At 35.5% G+C, this 17374-nt stretch overlaps 1 protein-coding gene across 6 annotated transcripts in view; it reads right to left on the reverse strand.

The window, feature by feature from the left end:
• Dlg5 (MAGUK family member discs large 5) overlaps window positions 1-17374 on the reverse strand; it is a 147867-nt gene that overhangs the window by 30860 nt on the left and 99633 nt on the right. For 5 of the 6 annotated variants that reach the window (XM_081729466.1, XM_081729467.1, XM_081729462.1 and 2 more), the window contains 6 exons: window positions 15234-15375; window positions 12520-12643; window positions 10501-10759; window positions 5475-5639; window positions 2723-2847; window positions 1439-1661 (listed from right to left, as the gene is read on the reverse strand). In XM_081729466.1, coding sequence (XP_081585592.1) covers window positions 1439-1661; window positions 2723-2847; window positions 5475-5639; window positions 10501-10759; window positions 12520-12643; window positions 15234-15375 — 1038 coding nt within the window. The remainder of the gene's footprint in view (window positions 1-1438; window positions 1662-2722; window positions 2848-5474; window positions 5640-10500; window positions 10760-12519; window positions 12644-15233; window positions 15376-17374) is intronic. The other variant, XM_081729465.1, reaches the window with a different exon arrangement.

The raw sequence follows: 17374 nt of genomic DNA on the forward strand, positions 1-17374 counted from the left end.
TGCTTTAAAATACCGTATTCTGGTAAGTGTACGCTGGAAATTCTGTTACATTGGCTCTGATTTTAATTTGACTTTCAGTTTACCGTCCCTTTCAGCAGCCAGGCTATATGAGACGTGGACCTACAGCTTAATGTGGAATCCGAACCACATTAGCTCCTACCGGGAATCGAACCACGCCAAAGTACCTTTGGTCATGAGGGAAAAAAATGAAATGAAATCTTTGAGTTTTACGTCCCACGGTTATGCCGGTTAGGCTAAAGGAGACGGTGATGATGAGTGATGAATGAAATGGTGGAATGAAGAAAGTGGGAGGAAACGGGAGAACCCCGAGAAAACCCACGCACACGGTGTTTGTCCACCACAAAGTTCACTTGGCGGGGGCTGGGATCGAACCCGGGACCCCAAGCACCAGAGGTGAACGCTCTACCACTGAGCCACCGCGGCCCCTTGGTCATGAGGGAGTTCTACATTGACTCTGAATAAAGATTTCAATGGCTGAAGAAAACCCATATTTGTTTGAGATACAATTTCAAATGTGGGTAAGGGTGCAGAGTCTTTTAGAAAGAGGTAGGTGGCCACGATTTTTTTTTCAACAAAACTACATTCCAATATATATAAATAAAAGTGAAAGTGACTATGTTTGTGACTTCATAACTCTCGAATCACCCGACCGATCTGGAGCAAATATTCAACATAGATGAGGTTCGGGCCTGGAATGTTTTTTTTTTTTTTATCATTTTACTTTGACCGTACAAGGTAAGGGAGAGTTAGGGGGTGATGTAAAAAAATGATCGAAAACGACCTATATTTGTGTCGAATCTATAGTTTTCGCGGTCGCTGCGACGAAAAGTGATACTTCCAATGCCGTTTAAATCCAAATTCAGTCTCACAATTTGGGGGAGGGGAAGATAAATAAAAATGATAGAAAATGTCCGATATTAGTGTCGAATCCATAGTTTTCGGGATCGTTGAGATGAACAGTGACACTTCCGATGCCATTTAAATCCAAATCCAACCTCGCAACTTGGGGGAGGGAGGAGATATATCAAAATAATCGAAAATGACCGATATTAGTATCGAATCCATACTTTTCGGGGTCGCTGAGACGAAAAGTGACACTTCCGATGCAGTTTAAACTCAAATTCAGCCCTTTATCTCCAGAACGAAACCTATTCTTCCCGTGCAAAGAACGGGTATTCTGCTAGTAATAAATATATGGAACATCTTTTCTGCCACTATTCTTCAACAACGCGGTTATGTTTAAAATCTTACGATAAGAACTTCCTCTACGTGATCTCAATGTAGTACAAAGTCTAATGATGAATGCTCAAGCACAAACAGGTGTCTAAAATAAAGACAAAAGTAAACCATAGAGAGCAAAACAAGCATTACTGATACAAGAATTAACATTTGAATACTAGAGAGATTCGTCACTCACTTGTATTTGCTTGGTATAATTCCACATTGTCTATGATGCCCATCCTCGTCGACGAGCCATGCCCTCCAGTTTCCGGGAACACCGTTGAACATGGTGTTGTCAACATAAAGAATATCTTCTTTTTGAAAGTGTAGCTGCAGAGAGTCCGATACGTCTCCCTTTCGATCAAACAGAGCACGAATGTAAAAACTATCACCTGGTTTGTCCTTTATGTCATTGTAGCCTGCAACAGAAAACAACCTTTAATATCAATTTAATATTGAACTTCAACATGCTTTAACAGACCTATCTTAAATCGTACTGAAAATGTAAAATCGTAAAAACAAATTTACTTCAAAAATCCTCTGTATTATCAATTATCGAATTACGATGGTTGGAACTTTAATAGTTCAACAATTTATTGACAAATGCTACAACAGAGGTACCACTATTAAACTTATTGTCCTTCGATGTAGTCACCACCATCAAAATCAAAATCTTTTGTTTTCATTCTTCAGTAAAGAAGCCTTATTATTGAGGTAGAAAGAAAATTCGGAAAAAGCAACTAGAGAATTTTATATATATATAAAGAAGTTTATAATTTGATCCCAATACGTTGAACGGTATGGCCTCTAGGCGAATGAACATCTTTATATTGGGACGGACAGAGGAACAGACACCAAAACTTAAAAAATCACGTAGGAGTCATGAAACGTGTAAAATCCACTGGATCTCGAATTCGATTTTTTTTTCACAATTACCATACTTTGTTCTTCGCTATTGTTGCTCAAAAGTAAAGATGAAAATCTCGAGTAAATGACCTTTGAATATATATACAGGGTGGCCCAAAAGTAAGTATACTATCCCGTACTGATCAGCTTCCTGTATTCTTATTGTTATCAAACAAGTAGACCTAGTTTCTTTATTATTTGTTCTTAACGTCTTTTTACTTATAACTTAAGCCCGGAACAGTCGAAGCAAATAAATCCATAACTTGATCAATGCAGGGGTGTATACCTACTTCTGAGCTATATACACATACAAAAAAAAAAACAAAACAATAAACAGCAAATTTGATCGAGAAGCTGACTGGGTTAGATTAGCACAAAATAAGATTCCTTTTATTTCCATGGTCCTGCTTTGTTTTCACCAGAATTCAAAAGAATGGTTCGAAGCGTTAAAAAAAAAAAAAAAAAAAAAAAAAAAAAAAAAAAAAAAAAAAAAAAAAAAAAAAAAAAAAAAAAAAAAACGCAATATTCTTACTGCACAGTACGTAGTACTCAAACAACATATGTTAACACTTACGTTCCATGCTGTATTGAGCAAGAAGGGTGACTTTATCAGCTGGTTTTGCTAGTTCGTAAGCTGCTTCTTCTGCTGTTGCTTGCCGAAGGTCAGTCCCGTTATATTCTAAGATTTGGTCTCCAGTTCTGCGGAAAAATACTTTATAACAGTCTATGTACATGATAACATCATCTTATACATAACTTAGAAGGCTCAGAATATATAACTGATTATTAACTTAAACTCAGGAATGCGCTTACAAATTTATTAATGACGAAATTTGGACAAAAGATGGAAACAACTATTGTTAGTCACCTGGAAACACAGAATTACTGAAAAAGGTTTCAGAAGTTCTGGTATCTTAAGTAGTACATCATTATCAACACAAGCATAGTTTAAATGAGTTCTATCTAGATTATATTAATGAAAAGAGGACACAACTAATTTAAATCTATTTTTATACATCAAATCCTCTATACACAATACACAAAGAGTGAAACAGTGCATAACTGAACCGGCACTCGAACTCGGGATCCCTTCAGCGTACCGTGCCGAAATTTTAACCACTCTGCTACCCAGAACAGCCATACGCTCTCCCATTCTTCGGTGCTCTTCCACTCAGATCAAGTGAGTGAAGTAAGTTTAAATCAGCTGTTTCCTACTTTCATTAATATAATGATAATACAACTGTTAGCAATGTTCTGAACACATACACTGGATTTTCCCAAGCACAACAGCTAGTCACGTGGTCTGAGTAGAAAAGCACCACAGAGTGGGAGTGTATGGCCGTTTTGGGATCGGACTGGGTAGCGTAGTGGTTAACGCATCGACACGGTACGCCGAAAATCCCGGGTTCGAGTCTCGATTCAGTCATTCACTTTTTCACTTGCTATATATTATCTATCTAGGTTAGTTTCTTACAGTTCAATTAAAGAAGACGCAGTACACCTGTACATTTCTGATAAACTTATCAAGTGAGTTCAACATTTACAAATTATCATATCAAGAGTACCACGGCATACAGAATCTCCTCAGATCGACAAGTTCTAAGCAGGATAACCTATTATTCCTAACAAATACTGAAAGTGACATTATTTGTGTATTAAACCTTCTATAATTATTACATTATTCATTTATTTAAAAATACTATTTAGTTTTTTCAGCATGTTATTGGCAAAGACAACTTTACCGGTAAAATTTTTCACGATAAAATTCAAGCCACAGTTAAGTGAATGAAACAGGAACATTAGTATATTTGAAGCCATTGTATTTGTTATAAATTATCCATTATAATCTGAATTATATATGAAGCGCGTTCGGAAAGTAACCTCCGATTGGTCAGTGTGCGTGAAGTAGTGGACGCAGTAGACGTGCGCAGTAGATCAGTCTGCATCCAGCAGTGGTAGAGTGAAGGTTGTCTGATCACTAGTTCCACTTTTGTAGCGTCTCAAAATGTATGCTGCAGTGGAAAACCCTGCTAAGTGTGAGATGCGAACTGTTATACGCTTTCTTATGGCAAAACAATATTCTACAGCTATTCAACGGGAAGTTTGTGCCTTGTATGGACCAAGTGTGATGAGTGAAGTTGTTCGTGAATGGTTTCGTTCATTTAAAAGTGGACGAACAAACATTCATGACGAAGAGAGGAGTGGCAGGCCATCAGCGGTCACTGATGAACTCGTACAGAAAATTAATGGAACAGTTCGTGAAAACAGACGTTTCACAATCTCGGAGTTTACTGATGAATTTCCACAAATTTCCAGGACTATGTTATATGACGTAATGACAACAGAGGTTAGGCTACAGGACGCACTGTAGCTCAAGGCACAGGCAGGGGATTTTTATGCTGATGGAATTTCTAAGCTAGTGCAGAGAAATGATAAGTGCTTGAATGTTTATGGAAACTATATTGAAAAACAGAGCAAGGATGTATATAATAAATTCTTCTTATATACTCTGGTGTTTCTTTTTGAACCAATCGGAGGTTACTTTCCGAACGGTCCTCGTATTTTGGTTTTCAGAACGTTACATGTAAGATTGACAATACTGGCAATGTTTTCTCACTATATAATGAAAGCCATAGGATGTGATTAAACCAGCAGTATGTGCTTAAAAAAAACACTTACGAAAGTGGGACTTCCTATTAAAAATTTCGTTAATTAATAAATACTGTATTATATGTACTCCTGGGTTTAAATTAACGGTTATAATCATGACTTACTTTAGGAAGGGGTCAGATAAGTTTCCCTTCTCATTGTCCATTGATTTTAAATCTTGAGAATCCATGTTACATTAGGGTGCTAAATTCATAGCTCATTCTTTATTAATTTTAATTCTAAGTGCTTGGGGGGGGGGGGGTGAGAGTCAATTCACTATTTTATACTTTAGGGATTTTAACTCCATGCAGAGGGAAGCATCAAGGAAAATGTATGACATTATAAACCAAAATTAAACATTTCTTTCAGGAAACTTATCTTTGAACACAGTTTTTAAACGGTTATCGATTCGTGTTTGGCAGATTTTAATCCCAAACTGTGGTGTCGAATGGTAGAAACTCGCTGTGCTTACTTTAATAATTATCTATTGAACCAGTCTGGTATATTCTAAAGCAATTAAGTTAGGAAAAGTGACCATCTAACTAATCATTCCAACAACTTCAGATAATGTAAAACGAGTAAGGGAAAGCAAACTTCGATATTCTATGGTTACTACGTACTTAAGGGTTATATTCATTCAACAAAATATAAATATATAATGACTTGTAACATCTTACCTAAGTCCAGCTTTATAAGCTGGTGAATCTGGCTGAACACTGTGAATAAAAATCCCAACAGCGTTTCCACCTACTAGGCTAATACCTAAGTTGCTGGACTTCTTAGTTTCTAGGAAGACAAATCGTGGCTCACTCACTGGAGACTTGTTTGGATCGTCTGGACTACTGAAATGAACAAAAAATTACGGAAAATAAGGAGGGAAGATACCGAAAAAACAATCTTTCATGATAACCCATTAGTCAAAACAATGCCAATGAAACTGAGGTGTGTTTACTGCAAAGTAATAATGAAATACATGTACAGAAGAACCCCTCTCCGTCACGTTTGGGACTGGGGGGTATGGTCAAAACGCCAAAAAGGTCGGATTATCACAAAATACAGAAAAATACGGATTTACAGTAAAATACGCAATCTCCGAACTCAAACACGACTGTACTGTTCTCTATAGTAAAAACAAATGAACAGTAAACACTAAAAGCTGCAAAGTACAGTACAGAAAACACGCACAACGAAAGAAATGATACAAGAGATAACGAAGCACTAAAGCGAATATGCGGTAACAGGAAGTAAACAACAATGCCGCGACGGCAATAAACAACAATGGGCCTCGTGAGTTACGAGACGGGACAAGTTCGGCTCGAGCACGGATCAGTCGGAACAACCGAAGTGGCGGACCAGCCGAGGGCGGACGAGAGAGGTTCTACTGTACTATGTATATGTGTGATAAAAAGTAAAATAGTGTAAATATATCTGCAATGACTGGTGAAAAATATACTGTACTAGACACAACATAAATATGTGAAAGTGAGTAATGTTATCTGTGTAACACAAGAACCTGTTATATTTATATCCAACACTGTACGTTAAAAAATTATGAAACGAAAAATTGTCCTCTTCAATATTTTAACACATTATAAATATTGACTACAGGATTTTCTTTATTGGATAGATCATTTATAGAAATTAGTTCAGATTGTAGAAAAATCCCGGTAGTAGGTACCTAAGACACAGCAGTTAAAATGTCTCAGTGAAATTTCTCTCGAACTCAGCGCTTTATTACTAAAAAATCATACTCTCTAAAGGCTCAAATTATGCAGTTTTTATTCACGCGTCATCAACAGGTGCATTACCATTGGTTAATATTGTTCAAGCACCTGTTAGTATTCGGCGTGGAATTTGCTGAATGAAACTATTCCAATTTTGCTAAAATAAAAGTAATGTTTAATATAACGTAATATATGATTATTGTAAATTAGATTTAAATGAAGTTCGTTTTATTACTCGGGGTTTACTGTTATATACAGGGTGTTTTAAAAGTGGCACTCACGAACAACAGAGCGCTATTTCAGGTCAAAATAATGTGAAAACATTGTATAATGGCACCTGGACCATTAGCAGTGATCTATGAATTCATCAAGCAATAAAATCGATTGTTATGCTAGTGTCAACGTATATCGACTTCAACTTTCATCCTTAAAGAATCGATGTAACTATTTGATAAACTGGCAGATCTTCTCTGTGATTATCTTCGACATTGCCATATAGTGCAATTCGCGTTTCCAGACGGGGACCCGAAAGATACACAATTACCGTATTTGCGCGAATATAGGCCGCTCTTTTTTCCCTAATTTTGGCTTCAAAAATCATGATGCGACCTATAATCGAGATTTTTCCCTTCAGATCATAAATCGTTAATTTAAAAAATGACATGTACACGTATCTTGTGGGTCGAAATGAATACCATTACAAGTTTCTGCAGTTACTTTTGTAAACCATCACGGACTTAAGAAAATAGCAGAAAAACTTACCTTGTTCGCAAAAACTGCCACTTTCATTGGTTACCGGTAACACCTTACACTGGCATAAAAAACACTTGTACACTTAATACTTTTATTAACAGGAATACGTATCTTTGTTATTCAGTAAAATATATATAATATATACGGAATGTTTATGTATAGTAACTGTTCTTGGAAAAAGAAAAGCAACTTTGTTTCGCAAAAATGTGTCAAACTTGTTTGTACCCACTCAAATCAAGCCTAATCACCTTCCACCATTTTAGCATCACCAGTGTCTGATTCTTCACCCTCGCTAGACGATTCAGAATGCTGGTCAGAGTCACTATCACAAAGAAGGTCATCTTCATGAATCATCCTAAATTATGAGAGAGTTAAAGAAGGAGAGGGAGAGAAAGATACATTTCAAAGTACTGTCTAATTGAACTTTCTCGTAAATTTAGTACTGCGGCCTATGTTCGAGATTTAGTTTTTTCTATAATCTCGTGTCAAAAGTTTAGGTGCGGCCTATATTCGCACGCGGCTTATATTCGCGCAAATACGGGGTGTATGTATCTTTCGTTTTATTTTGACTTGTAGAATAGCGCTCTGTAGTCCGTGGGCATCATAGGATAGGATAGGATTTTAGATTTGTGGGCTTTCGGCATCTAAGGCCATTTAGCCCTTCACGTTTTTGAGGGATGACGTCCCTCGGCGAGCACACAATCCGGGGAAAGGGAAGGAAGAAAGGATTGGGGAAGGAAGGAGGTGGCCTGGGACCTATAAGGTAGGTACCACCCCGGCATTTGCCTGGTGGGAATGAGGAAAACCCAGGAAAAACCTCATTCAAGGTGGCGGGCCTGAAAAAGCGTTTTACACTTTTTCGACCGAGTGGCCCCACCGGGAATCGAACGTGGGCGTCATTTTTAAAACATCCGTTATATATATATATATTATGTATATATGTAATAAAGAAAAGAAAAAACTTATCAGTTGCTAACTATTATTGATAATTAAAATTTGGATTAAAGTATTCAATGTAACTCTATTTAATTAATGTGCTTCAATCTATTTCTGCCATATTGTCACTTGCAAACATATATGGACAATCTAAACTTGACTCGCAAAACAGTACATGAATAAACAAATCCTGAGATTTCTAAAACAAGCTGAATTTACACAAGTGAACAATAGGTGAATCGCAGTAATATCGAGAGTTTTTTTTTCCCTTTTTCAAATGGCAAGAACAGTAGTAAGTATTGAATTTCTACATTAAATGGCGTAATTATTGATGGCTATGTACGGCATAATATAGATTTACAGGGATGCCTGTGCATAGGCTATGCATATAGATACACACAATTTCTTTTAGTCATGCTCAATGATAACTTTGCATTCATAAACTGAGTTTTCAAGCAGCTCCTTTCTTTTCTTTGCTTATACTTAGTTTTAATTCATTTTACAGTATAACCCCAAATTAATAAGTTACCTGGGGACTTCCCCCTTAAATGGAAGTATTTACTAAATAGGAGTTTGATATAAAAGACGTGAGCATAATTAAAAAACTACATTAAGAAGTATAATATGTCAACACATTTTGTTTTGAAACAATGGACCTGAACGATTCTGATTTCATTTTTAAGGATTGTTCATTTAAGACGATTTCAAAATTAACACATTTATCCACAGAAAACATCTTGCTTTAAGCAAGTTGTTACATGACAAACTACTGAATCTAACCTACTGTTTTTAAAGAATATTCTAAGTACACTTTCAGTGTTCACACTTTTCCAAGATTTTATATATATATATATATATATATATATATACATGGTGTTTCAGAACAACACTGACAACGTTTGGGAGGTGATTCCTGACATAAAAATAAGACGAAAAATATAGACCAACCTGGGTGCACAAATGCTTCCTTTCGGAGTTATAGGCTGTCGAAAACGTGAAAAAATGAACTTTAAAGGTCCATAGCTCCAAAACTATGGAGCCTACCGTAGTAGGGTCAAGACTTTACAAAGCAACTAATATGTGCTCTATCCAAAAATACATGTTTCAGAATCCTAAGGTACTCACGCAAGAATTTTTGTACAGGCAGTTTGGTTACGGGCATATAATTAATCTGAAGTACTCACTAACTACCTCTATAAAAACTGTTGCGGAAATACTGCAGGATTGTGAAGCATGTATTTTTGGATAGAGCACTATTAGTTGCTTTGTAAAGTCTTGACCCGACTACGGTAGGCTCCATAGTTTTGGAGCTATGGACCTTTAAAGTTAATTTTTTCACGTTTTCGGCAGCCTATAACTCCGAAAGGAAGCATTTGTGCACCCAGTTTGGTCTATACTTTTCGTCTTATTTTGGTGTCAGGAATCACCTCCCAAACGCTGTCGGTGTTGTTCTGAAACACCCTATATATAAAACTCAGTTTAACGTCCCACGATTATGCCCTTTAGGTTAAAGGAGACGATGACTAAAGCAAGTGAATGATAATGGGCTAATTGGTGGAATGAAAAAGTGGGAGGAAACCGAGAAAACTACAGACACGATGTTATCCACTACAAACGTCCTTGACCGGGGATCGATTCACGGACTCCACAGACCAGAGGTAAGTGCTCTATCATTGAGCCACCGTGCCCCCTACAAGACTAAAAAATACTGTACTGAAATCCAGAGCAACTCATCAAAGTAAAAACTAAGTTTTTATCGATAATTATCGAAATACTTACAGATCATGTGTTTACCGATTCTAGTAAATATGGCGTGCCATGACGCACGTATATCAATATATTATACATTATTAATGATATTTTTTCTTCTACACAACGTTAACTGAGGAAACCTTACTAATATGGTTACCCTTAAATGTGAATTTTAAATGCATGAATATAGAGTTATTTTCTGGAATCAAATTAATATTTCGTTAAATTTAACGTAAAACTGGAGTTATACTTTACCTACTAGGATGAAACCCCAACCATATCAAATATTTTAATGCAGACTGGAAATGATGTATATCCATAATAACATTAAACCAAAGTTCTCATACGAACGGCGTTTCCTTTAGATGTGCTGGGAAAGACGTGAGGAATATCTCGAAACAGTCCGCATATATTGGGTTTTTTACACGTTTTAACGTATGAGCATTTTTATTTACTATTGGAAAGATCTTGTTTATTATTTTTTTTCTAATTCAGTTATTTTACTTTATTTTTGGTCAAGAAATCCTTTTGTACTTACCTTAAAGCATTTTGCCTGGTTAGTGTGGATACGGCTTGCGAGATCTGGTGTCGAGTCAAAGTATTATGCGACGATGGGGGTAAATTCGCATCCCCCATTCCTCCCCGAAGAGTTGACGTGGCTGACGGAGAAATTTCTTCTAAATGAAGTGGAAGAGGGTTTCTGTTCGATTTTGGTGAATTGCACGGCGTAGGAGATCCAGATCTGGAAGCGCCCTCGTCACTACTTGTACTGGCTGATCCCTCAAGCTCTTGATATTCTGAAAAAAAGAAAAATACATGTTAATTATTATTTACATATTTTCATTAACATTACGCTTGATCTGTTTCACCATGTCTTAACTTGAACACGATCGAAACTCAAGTTACAAGGAACTGAAAATTTGACTTTTTTCGAAGGATTTTATTTCGAAAAAATGTTTAAGTTAAGTATTACATCGATTTCCGTAGATGGTTTTCAATAGATATAAAGATCATAATCTCGTAAACGGCAATTTGATACCTCAGACCATTTGGGAGATATTAAAAAAAAAAAATAAAAAAAATAAATAAATAAATAAAATAAAAAATAAAAAATAAAATTTGATATATTGCTTAAAATGCCGTATTTGAGGGAACTTTCTAAAACAATTTTTTATTTATCTTACTTCTATAACATTACAAAAACACTTTCTGGTAGGTGTTAGTACAGTAAGTTCTAGAAATTACGTAATTTAAAGCAGTGTTGCGAACTATAACAGTTTTATCATACCTCCATAACAGTTTGAGGTATCAAATTGCTGTAAACGGCATTGTGATCTTCAAGTCTACTGAAAAGCTCTATGCAATTGGACGAGGTACTTATCTAACAAGTTTTTCAAAATAAATGCTTTTGATAAAATTAAAATTTTAAATCCCTTGTAACTTTGTTCATATTCATTCGAAATCTTTCATATCACGATTATAGTATTAGACACTAAAGTACTCTGGATGTACACTATCCCGTCTGTCCCATTTCTCTTATTACTGCTATGGAGGTCACCAAATTTAAATGCATGTAATACTATAGAATCTTTAGTTTGCAACACTGCATTACAAGTGTGATATTGTATGTTTTTCTTTTACATGCAGATTTGAAATATGTAATAACCGGACGAAATGTCATTTGGAAAAAAAATCAACTTTACATTGAGTCGGCTACACTGTTAGCCTTATGGTATTACAGAGCATGGCAAACAAGCTCCTGCCGATTTGCGTGGTACAAAACTACAGGATGTTTTGTCCATTAGTTTAAAAGTTACAACGGCGTATCAAGATAAATGGTCCACCCTATATATAGGGTGACCCAAAATAACCTTCTACATTTGAAAGGCGAATAAAACGAAAAGTACTGCAGATAGAAAGTTGTTTATTAAAAAATATAAAATATTACTGAAAACACTTTGTAATTAATTTGCTCTGATTTGTTCTGTTTTTACATTGTCCCTTGGATGCCCAACAGCTGCACCATGGTCCCTTGTAGAACAAAACTGACTGTCTCACAGCCTCGATATTGGAACGGTGAACCTGTTGTTCGGAAGTTCTCGACCCAGTGCAAGATAATGGTTCGATCAAGAACATTTTTATTGCGTGGAATAATAAACTTTTAGTGACGAGCTCTTTGCACTGTAATCACAAAATTACTGAAAAAAAAGAAAAAAAAAAGCGTACACGCGACGAGCTCCTGGTCAAATCATAATAATGACTGAAAAGGGCAGGAGAGGGAGCGGACGCGATAACTTCCACTCCTCTTACCCCTCCATTGAACACGCTACAGCAGATTAAGAAATTGCTGTGTAATTTCCACACACAATAGAACAGAATAATAAAAAAACTGTTTTCAATAGCATTTTATATTTTGTAATAAACAATTTTCTATCTCCTATAATTTTTGTTCTATTCGTCTTTCAAATGCGGGAGGTTGTTTTGGATCACCCTGTATAACTTAATGTACTTAAAATGTATCTCTTATTACTAGTACAAAGTCAAAAATGATACTTACTATCAGGATTATATTGAACCAGCATGGTAATCGAATTACCCCACTGCCTAAGTACGTGTGCAGCTTGTTGGTAAGTAGCACTTCTCATATTAATACCACAGACTTCTAACAACTGGTCACCAACCTAGAAAAAAGGAAAGCAAGATGATGTTTCATTACAATTTGATACGATAAATATTGATTTATAGTTAAAACTTTACTTGCATTTTTGTTTTTGTTGGTACGATTTATGAAAGTACACAATTTTAATCTTACTTTCATTTTTTTTTAAAATTTCTTTATTTAAGTAAAGTACGGAAATACCGAAACTTCTGCAGCCTTTCGTTCCACTAACAATCTTAACAGTGAAATCTAACTCACTCTGTGGTCGATGGAATCTGACGGTTTAATGCCTCAATCACAAAAGCTATCCACTGACATCTGTTCTTAACCAGCTGCATCCAGTTTCTACTTTGTATTCCTATTTCTACGACAGTGGTGCTCACCCTCCCTTATGTCCATGACGCACCCCCCAATTGTATATCCGTAGGTGTTCTTCCATGAAAAAAAAATCTTTTCGATTAATTTTTACAGCTCCTCAAACTTATTTATATAGATTTTTAACCCCCCAAATATTTCAATGACGCAGTTTGCGTCATAGCCCTCCTTTGTGGGCACCCCTGTCTACGAGATCCTCAATATTAGTCTCTCATCTACACCTAGATCTTGTTATCCGATTGTGTTTTCAAGTTAAAACTTTTAAAGAGTTCCTACTTCCTTCTATTTTGGCTATATATGACCTGGTCACATGAGTCTCCTACGTTTAATTATCCAAACAATGTTATGCATAGTTTCTCGTTATAAAGCTTCCGCCATTCCGCCATTTCCCATTCCCGCCCATCTTGGGTCCAAATATTCGCATCAAGGTTTTATTGTCAAATACTTTCAGTCTGCGTTCTTCTGTCAAAGTAAGCGATTATGTATCGCAACCATACAGAACAACAGGCAATCCCCTTTTAGAACTTACAGAATTTAGACTTCTGATGCTCGAACAAGGGAAATGATCAAATTACAGTAATACTGACTTTTTATTATTTTATTTTGTTTCTTGTTGAATCAGCACATGTGGAAAATATAGTCTTAGGAAAATAGTCAATCTCTCATTATCCCATATATATCCTAATGCAGAGTTTACACTAAAATTCTCGCATTGATTTCCCTGACTTTCCATGACTGAGTAAGAAATTCTCATAATTAGAAAATGTACTACTCTCTAGAAACTTAAAGTCGCGACACTGCAAACACTATCATTTATAGTTAAGTTAAGTTAAGTTAAAAAAAAAAAAAAATTGTTAATTGATCTTTACAATTCCCATAGCTGTCTAACATTATCTTTTTTTATTTTTTAAATAACACTATAAGCTTACTTTCTTATTGTAAATACTTATTATATGTCCAACTTTCTGTACTTGGAATACAATAGAACACTAATACCAAACAATACTACTTATAAGTTAGGATAACTTTGATATCTTTGCTCTCTGACTACACTTATAAATACGCAAATATGTATCATAATTTGACTTTTCTCTCTGATTATTTACAATAAACGAACAACTTTTTTTCTGTTGTATTTGAATATTCTTTTAATTTCTTGTTTTTCTTTAAAAACTTAAAAGTTTTAACACCTTTCGGCGCCCATCAAGCATCACTTCTGAAGGTAGTTTTCTTTCTTCAGCCTTTTCCTTGTGATTTTCCTTTTGACTCTGCCTTGATTCTTTGAGGTATACTTCCTGTCTTCTGTGGCAAGCTAAGAAAAAATCCCCTGATTCTTCTGTGTACTACAGAAGATTTCCCTGACTTCCGGCATATTTTGAAAATTTCCCTGACTCATATATTAATAAAAGGAGAAAATAACCAATTTAAACTTATCTTTCCCCATCAAATCCTTTGTAGGTGCGAACTCGAACCCGGGATCCCCAGCATACAGTACCGATGCGTTAAACACTACGCCTCCCAGTTCGCTTCCTACAATAGCTAAACACTCTCTCACTCCGTAGTCGGTGCTCTCCATTCAGATAACATGGAAATCACAACTGTCAAAAGGTGTTCTCAGAATATATGGACACTGGATTGTTAAAGCACAGCAGCTAGGCTGTGGTACAAGTCATGTGGTCTGAGCGGGGAGCACCGACTCAATTACTTGTTCACTCTTTGTATGTTATTTCCCTCACTCATTTTATTTTTACTAACTTCCTCTGACTTTCAAGGTCAGTGCGGACTCCGTGATGTTTATTTCTTTACTTATATGCATTTGTATACCAGTATGTATGTTGGAATAAGACAGAATGCAGACCTGTTTGTAAAGCTGGTAGTTCGATTGATAAGAGTGTTTTCACGACAAGCGCGAGACGGGGTTCGAGTATTTACAGGTATATACAGATAGTTGTCTCTTTCCAATGAAACTACCTTAAATTAACCATAAAATCCTCAGATCTTGAACTTGATCTGGAACACGCCAGGAACATGACTGGCTTTACGTAACTCTGAGAGTTCGCGTAACAATATACATGAAAACTTGTAGGACGAAGTTAAGAATACTAATAAAGTATAATTCTGTGACAACAGACATAATACATAATTAGACCACGTTTTCGAAGACGTGTAACATTAAAGTATTACAGATATGATATGAATGACATTACATAGAGTTAAGGGATCAATATTGTACAAACCTGCAATCCGACTTGAGCTGCTAGGCTATGCTCACTAACAGTGGACACAAACACTCCTCCGCTCTCTAGACATGATATTTGTATTCCTAGTGGCTCCACGGATTTATCTATGTGCACTCGCCTTAACTCACCTGGAACAGGTCTGAAAGAGAAACATCAATAGAATAATAAAATATTTCAGACTGCATTATTTTCTCCCTAACCATCAACATTGTAATATAGGGAATATTGTATCGTCCCAATAAGGATCCAGCCCTAATTTTCACATACTTCACATGGTTCATACAATAACTAAGTTGTTAGAAGAACACATATTGAACAGAACACATGTTTTAAGTTTATAAATACTCATTAATTCAAGTGCTTCCTTATCTTGATTTCTTATAAGCTAAATACACGTATATATTCATATCTATAGTTTGTTGTACACAACAATATTATTTCTTTATTAACAAAACGCTGGTTACTTACCAATATATCCTCCTGTGGGAAAATTAAATATTCTCCAAACGTATCAGAACAACAAACTAGTTCCGCTTTCAGTGGTATGGTAAGAAGGTTAAAAATGAAATGGGAACAGGAATAGAATAAAAGACACCACGTTTCTTTCGAAGTTAACCCCTTCTTTCTTCCATTGTGTTCTGCTTGTTCTTTTTACTACTCTTTTTCAAGTTACGCTCATTGGTGGTATGTATTCCTGCTCCTACACCATATTTCTCTTATCCATTTTTATCCTGATTACCTTCCCACTGAAGACATAACTAGCTTACTGTTTCTATACGTCTGGAGAATATTTAGTTTTTCCACAGGAGGATATATTGGAAAGTAAACATTTTTTTTTTTTTTTTTTGTTAATTTGTGCGAAATCAGTTGACACGTATTTAAAATGCCTCCTCATTTCAATCTTCCGACATCTTTAGCGCAGTAAAAATAAATAAATAAATAAAATTATAATATTAAAAAATACTCTACACGAATAACCCACAAACCAGATAATGCGCACATGAATAATCAGAGGTTTTCTACAATTAAATAGCGTCTCAAACAAGCGAACAACCTTTTTTATGGATATTTAATGACCGGAAAAAATGACAGCTTTTAAAAATTAACAATATGTATATTTCAGTATATAGGAAACTAATGCAATGCCACAAACTACAGTTTGTTCGTTTTTCAATAAGATGCCAGCTGCAAAATGTATTTGCTGATATTGATTTATTTCTTACACACGTCAGTTTTCCTTGTTATTTTTTTTTATTATTTATTTATTTTTACCAAATCTCGTCTTCTCACTCACTGAAAGGAGGTCAAAAGAGTCTGGTGGTTCATATGTTCGTATACAAAAGATAAAATTTTGAAGGTAAATGACTGATCTTTATATATATATATATATATATATATATATATATATATATATATATATATATATATATATATATATATTTAGGTATATGACTTTTTTTAAATTGAAAAGCCTGGGGTGGCAAACAATGAACATTTGGCTCCAAACCTCAAAAATGTCTTTGATTTTGTTTAATTGTAGAAAAAGTTCCCGCACCTACATTGATGATGTTTTAGCGTTAAAAGAAAATTCGTCTACTTACACAGTCTGCATTTGGCACTGAATATTGTATATAGTACGTTAGCAAAAGGGTTCTAAATTTGTGAATTATTGTTAATGAACTTGCTATTGAGATATTTGTCACTTTTGCTAGTGTTGTGAATCTCTTTCATCACTTTCACAGCTCGTTCGGCCACCATATTTGAGCGAGGCACATCTAGAATAGAACGTTCTTTTACCCAGTGAGCGGAAAAACACTTTAAAGCTTTAGGCCACTTTATGTCGGAGATAGCAGCATGCAGATCATGCCCTCTGTACAGTGCTGATTTGAAAACCATACCTTTGCCCATGTAGTTAAGATGAAGTCGAAAATATGTTATAGCTGATCTCTCCATTTTGGAAGGAGAAAAAGGCAAACAGTTCCTAAATTGAACGTGAATTCCACCTACCATTGTTGAGTGAAAGTAGCTTCTGCCAGTTCAACCGAGGCCACTTGTTCTCCTTCTTGTAGAAATTATATCCTTCACAAAGTCCAAATAGAAACCGGAAATCGTTTCTCCATTCTGGATTTTCACGTGGC

This window comes from Thermobia domestica, chromosome 10, assembly GCF_964235325.1.
Source record: "Thermobia domestica chromosome 10, izTheDome1.hap1.1, whole genome shotgun sequence".
Classification (NCBI taxonomy): Eukaryota; Metazoa; Arthropoda; class Insecta; order Zygentoma; family Lepismatidae; genus Thermobia; species Thermobia domestica.